Genomic DNA, 7,665 nt, shown 5'->3' with positions numbered 1-7,665 from the left:
CCCTTATAATCTTATTCCTGCAAAAGTTACACTTTATTTGAAATAATGTATAGAAATTATTGAGTTAAATAGTCTCTTAAGAATATTGATTAGGTTTTTATCCGTAAATTTTGTGGTTTAATAAGAAGTGTGATAACTTATCAAAGATGTTGCCATATGGTATGCATGTGAGCCTTAACAAATTATATTTTTATTATTATATTCTACCAACTACCATTATTTTTCTTCTCTTCATTATCAACTACCATATGATATGTTACTTCACTGATCTACCAATACATTTCTTTATACTTGCATGGTTTTTTTTTTTTTAACCCAACTTTAAAAATGAACCCTTGTGAGGACCCATGAACAGAAAATTGAAGGAGAATATTGTCCTTTAGGAAAAAAATTTCTTTTTCTTTTTCTTTATTAATTAAAAAACTTGTAGTGGATACTGCAAACTGGTATCAGATCTAAGTAGAATTGCATGTTTTTTCCCCCACTTGCACATGCCAGGTGTTAAAGATTCCAGGATTCATGTTCAAAATAGATTGGTTCTAAAAGCATATATTCAAAGTTTTGATAATAGGGCTTGAGTTATTATTATTATTAGCATAATAGCCTTGATAAGTGCCATTCTTTTTCTCTCATTAATTACATCCACCTGCCATCTTAATTGCACATCCTTTAATGTTCTGGATTTCAATAACTCCTCTCTTCTTCACCTTTGTACAACCAATCCCCATCAATGGAAACCATTTTTAGTAGTTAAAATCAAAGAAATTATAAAACTCACTCAAATCTTGTATCTTTGTAATTCTATAGATAGAAAAACATAATATTAAAAGGGTTTTGCTTCCCATTGAGATTTTAAGAGTATGAAAGTGAAATCACTAGTGTATTTCCCACTCTACAAGCTATAAAATGCTATAGAAATCAGTGTGTAAGTTATGACCCTTTCTTAACAAAAAAAAAATCAACTAAGAATTATCTTCTACACGTTTTTCTTAGGCGAAAGGGAATAAACCAAAGCATAGGCCAACAAAAAAAAATCAACTTTTTGTCAAATGTCAATGTGGAAAGAATAGTCATATCATATGCCACTTCACAATCACATTGCCTTTGCAACAATTCTGCAGATTCCTTGAAACCCAGTTTTGTTCTTCACTATATGCTCAAGTACATGCTATTAGTACACATGCACCATCAACATTTGGATTCCCAGAAATGGAGATTCCAAAAATGAAAAATAAATGAAAAAGTTATAAGAGATACCCTTATTTTTATATATAATAATATATGAAAAGAAGAGGCTTTTCTCACTTCCTTCATACTTTCATTAATAAAAAAACACCAAGTACAGGAGGTGGAGTCTCAACTTACTGTTTTTATCTATGTACACTCTATATGCTTAGTTCTTAAAAACATTAACCAAAAACAAAAACAAAAAACCAAAAAAGATATTAATAAAGACCGGTAGGTTGATCATGGTGGTTGGTTTGGACCCCCCCATGTGATGAAACTCTGCTCTCTTGTGTGTAACTTCCATGGCCTTGCAAAAACTGGAAGCTTTGCTTGATTTTGACTTTTGCTTTGTAGAGATGCTTACTTGGGGGACCCTTCTTATGAGGATTCTTGATATGCAGACAGTGCCTAATATTTACATTGATAAGCTCTCTTCTTTTTTTCTTTTTTTTTTTTGGGGCGGTGGGGGAAGGGGGCAAGGGGGAGGGGGTGTTCCTAATAAGCTCTTATTTATGCTCTTTTCAATACTTTGATTAAATCAGTCCATTGAAATTGTTTCCCCTCCATTCAAGATCCATGGGTGCCCTGCATTTCATAACAAGCAATTTTCAATAAACCAAGATCAACCCAAATTGCCAATTGATTTCAATATGTAAAAAGCCCCAAACAAAGAGATTAAAATGAAGAGAGAAAATAAAAGAACTTACTCAGGACTTGTTCAGCAGACCATCTCCTGGAAACATCTCTGCAAATCATCTTCCTCAACAAGTCCTTAACCTCAGCAGAGACTGACCTGAAAATCCTAGATGGAAACCTTAAATTCCCTCTCAGAACAGCCTCGAAAATCTCATCCGCCGTTTCACCGTAAAACGGTGGAACACCGGCTAACATAACGTACAGAACCACACCCGCACTCCACACATCAACCTTCTCATTGTAAGCCCTACCCATCACAACTTCCGGCGCTACATAATAAGGCGTACCCACCAACCCATCGGCGGTCCCAACTTCCCCTAACCATGTGGAAGACCCGAAATCCCCAATCTTCAAATTACCTCTAAAGTCGAAAAAAATGTTATCAGGTTTAATATCTCTATGAACGATCCCAAACCTGTGACAATGAGCCAAACCCAACATAAGCTGTTGCATGTAAGCCGCGGCTTTAGGTTCAGACATATCGGGTTCCAGAATCTTGTCGTAGAGGGTAAAAGGCTGGCAGAGATCAATGATGAGTTGAAGGGTATCATCGGATTCAAACATGTCGTAGATTTGAACGATGTTGGAGTGAGGAGACAAAAGGGTCATGACTTTGGGTTCGTTCTCCAGACATTCTCGATCGGTGGGGTCGGAAAGGAGGCGTTTGTCGATGGATTTACAGGCGAAGGAGGATTCGGTTAAAGGGCAAAACACTCGAGAGATAACCCCAAACCGCCCTCTTCCGATCTCTTCACATAATTGGTACTTGTTCTTCAATGTCTCACTCAACATTTTAGGGAGCTTTTTATGATCTGGGTTTTCTGTTTTGGTCGATTTTTAAGGGGGGACTATTCTTTTGTTTCTTGTTTTGGTTTTAGGGAGTTAAAAAGGGGAGGGGAGTGGGATTTATAGAGAGAAAGGAACGGAATTGAAGAGAGGAATATTCGGTGGGTTAGGAGGAAAAGCAGCTAAGACACAAACACGTTTGTTTGAGGACTGTATAGCAATTCCCCTAAAAATATTGTATTTTATAACATATAATTCTAAAATTTTATACTTGACCCCCCGAAAAATAAGCTATAAAAAGGGGGGGAAATACAACTTGACTCAGGGAAGAAAAAGACCAAATATTTGGTTTTTACCTGCATATGTTTGAATTTTGTTTAAATATTCTACAAGACAACCATTTTATTGGTAGGAGGGGGAGTGAAGCAAAAACTATTTTAATAGAATCAAGAAACAATTATTTCATTTTAAGATTTTCTTATTTTTAATATTTTAGTTTTTTTTTATCGATTGAGTCTTAACTTGATTGGTATTAGTATTATTGTCAGCGTAGGAGGACGTAGGTTTGAGTGCGCTAAAGCGCATTATCCTCCTATTTAAAGGTTGGGGAGGGAGTATGGATAGTTTTAGGAATAGTATCAAAAATAATAGATATGATAAGAATCTATAATGAGATTAATATTAAAAAAAGGGTAAATTACATCAACAATCACTCAACTTTGACGTAACCAACAAAACAGTCACCCTGTTTCAATTCAGTGACTCAACTTTTGAAAAATGACAAATCGTTCACTAACATTATCGAAAAGTGACAAATCAATCATCCACTAACATTTTCCATTACAGACCTATCGAGACAACTGACGTGGCCACATTGGATATGTCCACGGTGGAAACCCACCCAATTTAGGAAGAAATTAAAAAAAAAAACCCTAATAGCAGCAACAGAATAAGAAAAAGAAGAAGAAGAAGAAGAAGAAGAAGAAGAAGAAGAAGAAGAAGATGATGATGATGATGATGATGATGATGATGATAAGATATTGTAAAATCCACAAACACGGTTCTCTTTCCATTGCTTCTGACTTAAACTGTAACACCCCAAAATTTGAATGTTTGACTAAGAAATACTAGCGTAGTTAAATCTATATATCTATGACTATGTGCTCTGTGTCTATGTTTGATGTCAGAGGTTTGATTTGTACTTTTAGAAAGTTTTGCTATTTATTTTAGTGTAACACCCCAAACTCGGCCAAGAAGTTTAAGCTGAATCTAGACGAGTTGCACTAACATATTGAAAACTGATTTCAACAATTATCCAGAAAACATTCAAAACTTTACTTAATTTGTGGTAGAAAATATTTTCAGAGTTTAATATTGAAAATCAAAATTCATTTTGTCGACTTAAGTGGTTTTATAGTTTCGTGTTAAAAATTATCAACTACTAACGAATTTAGCAAAAATCAAAATGAGCTCAGAAATAGACTACAAACCCAAAAGATTAAAAGCGCTTTTACTTTATTTCAAAACAATCTGAGTTCCCACCCGCCGTCCGGTCCTAAGTTAGAGATGTACCTGAACACACAAAGATAAAACCAAAAAGTGAGCTATAAAGCCCAATGTATAACCCACGTCAATTATAGTTAACAAAACATAGTACATAAATTAGAGTAAACACATCGAACTTAATAGTAAGTGTAATATAACAAAACAAAACAACCCAGCCAGAGCAGGACAGAGCAAAACATAACAGAACAAAGTAGAGCAGAACTGAATAGAGTAGAACTGAATCGAACAGAACTACACAGAGGATGTATGTTATGTAGATGCGGTATTTTTCAAATAGATCAAAATGCAAATTTATCAAAAAAACATCCTACCCAACTCCGCTACACACCAAAATAGAGTTCCCTCAAAACTCATCCAACCAAATCACACCAATAGATAATTGTGGACAATGCCACCAGAGTTTTGCAATTAAAACTACCAGATCGATACATGTTGTCAAGCCACTAAATTGCAGCCAAGCTGCCAGGACAGAAACATGGATAGGCCACTAAATAATGCAGATAATCAAACTGCCAGAAACTTCCTCCTTTTACATCATCCTAAGTCTGATGCAATGTGTTATGGCATGCTGCAATGTGTTATGGCATGCATATACAGAAGCAGAGTGATAAGCATGTAAGTCATGCTATCGTACAGCAACATAGTTAGTAGGCATGAAAGTTCATGCGTTATATAAATAGATTTATCGAAACTTAACAAATAATATCAAAATTTTCATAAAGTCACATGCATGGTTATAGATCAAAATTAGTGCCAATAAATTCAACATATTCAGATATTACATGTTCTTAAGCAACAGAGTCACGAAAAGGCATACCAACAAACTTAAAAGAATACAGATCGTACATAGATAATTTGCATATATTATACAATAGCGCATTATGTTCTGACAGATCTTATGTACTTAGGTTCAACATAGCAGACATACATATAGTTCTCAAGTTGTTCATCGTTAGATCATCAGATATCAAGTTATATAGTCTAATTCAGATCGTACGAACCCTACAATAGGCCTACATTTACTTCGAACGACGCTTGTGGCTTGAGAGAAAAATTCTAAATATTGGTTCACATGTCCCTATGGATTCACACGGCCTGGGAAGCTGGCTTGTGTGACTCCCCATGATCTAGCACATATATGTGTGCTTGCCTATGTCTTACGCACCCTAATACACGCCCATGCCACCTGTCCGTATTGTCCTAATTCGCAAATAGTAAGTAACACAGCTTGGACACATGCCCGTGTCACTAATCTGTATGAACCCTACACATCTCATAATCCACACACAATCTAGGCATATGCCCCTGTGCCACAAATTTTTCTGAAAAGTAAGTTACACAACCTGGCACATAGTCGTATCGCATCGACAGTCCTATTTTTTTACAACTGAAATCCAAAGAAGAAGGGGTTTTTGATATCCACCTGATATGGATATGATATAGAAACAAGAAAGATGAATTCCCGTCCCTAAACAACATTACAATAACAGATTAGACGACTTATTCGAAATCAATCACTAAAATTAACACCCAAAATCGAAGTTATGTCCAAGAACTTCAACACACAACTCCAAATCAGACTATGCGCTTATCGACAATCGAACTGTAATTTCGCAGACCTTATGTCATCGAGAGAATGTTAAACTCGAGACCTTCACCTGATACAAAATTACGTAAGTCAATATTTTTATTACATAAATGAATTACAACTCCGTTTAATAATAAACTCACGCAGGAACTTGACAGAGAATACTTACATGACTGACTACAGATGAACAACGTAATGAGTTAGAAGGACAGATGTCTCAAAGATTCAACAGAAAATCTTCAGTGGAAGAATTGACAAATTGTTACGATCTCACCTCATTTTGGTGAGTTGAGTCATTTAGTTGTCCGATCGTCTAACGCAGAAGTGTCATTCGCATTGAGAAGCTTGAATGGAATTAGGCTTAGTTTGGGGTTTAAAAACAAATATGGGTTCAAAATGGTTAAGTTTGGATAGTTGTAGGTTCGGCTAACAAGAAATAAAGTATAGATGATAGCTTGTTCAATTAGGTTGGTATTTGTGGATGGATGGAAAAATAGTCTCATGACGCAAGAATAAACCAACACTAAATAGGAATGCTGACCCGACACTTATAATGTCTTAAGGTGAATAAAGATGAAGAATGAAAGAACCTTGACCCGTTACCTAATTAGGCAAGAATCAAAGGTAAAAAATTAGTCAACGCTATACTCAGTTAAAAGTGATAAGTTCGGGATAAGAAAGACTAAGGTTGACGCCACTGACAACAGATAAGCCAACTAAGTCTTAAAACGAAATTTTGAGAGAAGTAAAATCTCACAAAAATGACAAAATTTCATTCAGATTGACAAATGTTCTTAAACATATAAAATGAGCTCATATTTATAATGTCTATAAGGCTAGCCGAATAGGCAAAAATATGAGTTGAATGGTCACTTAATTTAGCTTTTAAATGAGCTAAAAATTCCAGAATTTTTAAGAAACTTCCAGGATGCTTCTCCACCTATTTGGAACGCTATTGGACAGCTTCTAGATGAAGTTGGTTCAGTTGAAATGTATTTGAAGCAATTGGAAGTTGATTGGCTATGTCCACATTCGGCCAAGGGTGTGGGAATCCTTTAATGAGCTGCCTTGATCAGCTGGAGAGACTTGAAACTTTATTGTGCAGCTAGAGTATTGTAAAAGGCATTATAAGTGTGAAAATGAACACTCAAAACCGGATAGTCCATCATGTGTGAAAAGAATGTGTAGCAAATGTGAAAACAATTAAGTTGCATTAGGGAGCCAATTGGCCAGCTTGAAGCACATAAATGGGTGGCTGTTGTTTGGCTGAAAAGATGCTTGGGAGAAGCCAACCATTAGCACACCAAGTCCTTTAATACTGTCCATGCACCTGCTACACAAATCAAATGAACTCATTAATTTTGAGACATAATAAATTCGGCTACACTAGGACATATTAAACCTGCTAATTAATTTAGCTCACAAGATACATTTAAATCATGTAATAAGTTAAGACAAATTGAAAATATGCTGGAACTATGACATATTAAATTCAAATGTACAAAATAATAAGAAATAAATTTGTCCTAAATTAGATAACTTAAATAATTAATTAAACACATTAATTTGCTGTAGCATGACACATTAAATTCATGTTCTGAATTTGGACAAATTAAATACTTTAATATTTATTTGAGCTATAAATAAATTGTCATTTATTTAATTAATTAAATGCAAAGCTAGAAAAATAAAAAGGAGCTCAATTGAGCTGGAACGAGCTGACCTAATTTCATGGAGCTGGAATTGAGCTAAAATCGGTTTGCAATATGTTGCAATGACACTTTGTTGAGCTAGTCCAAGCT

The 7,665-nt window shown here is 35.1% G+C and overlaps 1 protein-coding gene across 1 annotated transcript; it reads right to left on the bottom strand.

The window, feature by feature from the left end:
- Positions 1 to 1,282: 1,282 nt before the first annotated feature.
- Positions 1,283 to 2,971, bottom strand: LOC107889586 (phosphoenolpyruvate carboxylase kinase 1). The gene is made up of 2 exons (XM_016814067.2): positions 1,935 to 2,971; positions 1,283 to 1,812 (listed from the first exon to the last, which is right to left on the bottom strand). The coding sequence occupies exons 1-2, from the start codon at positions 2,713 to 2,715 to the stop codon at positions 1,766 to 1,768; spliced, it is 828 nt and encodes a 275-aa protein (XP_016669556.2). The 5' UTR covers positions 2,716 to 2,971; the 3' UTR covers positions 1,283 to 1,765.
- Between the last annotated feature and the right edge of the window lie 4,694 nt (positions 2,972 to 7,665).

Source organism: Gossypium hirsutum, chromosome A11 (genome assembly GCF_007990345.1).
Source record: "Gossypium hirsutum isolate 1008001.06 chromosome A11, Gossypium_hirsutum_v2.1, whole genome shotgun sequence".
NCBI lineage: Eukaryota > Viridiplantae > Streptophyta > Magnoliopsida > Malvales > Malvaceae > Gossypium > Gossypium hirsutum.
Note: the sequence above shows the minus strand (reverse complement) of the source record. Positions and strands in the feature narration are given on the sequence as shown.

Bases quoted from the DNA above. Each gene is read 5' to 3' on its own strand.
- LOC107889586 (XM_016814067.2), bottom strand. From the start codon at position 2,715: ATGTTGAGTGAGACATTGAAGAACAAGTACCAATTATGTGAAGAGATC. The intron at 1,813-1,934 runs GTAAGTTCTTTT...TATGAAATGCAG, and splicing joins GTCTGCTGAACAAGTCCTGA to GGCACCCATGGATCTTGAAT.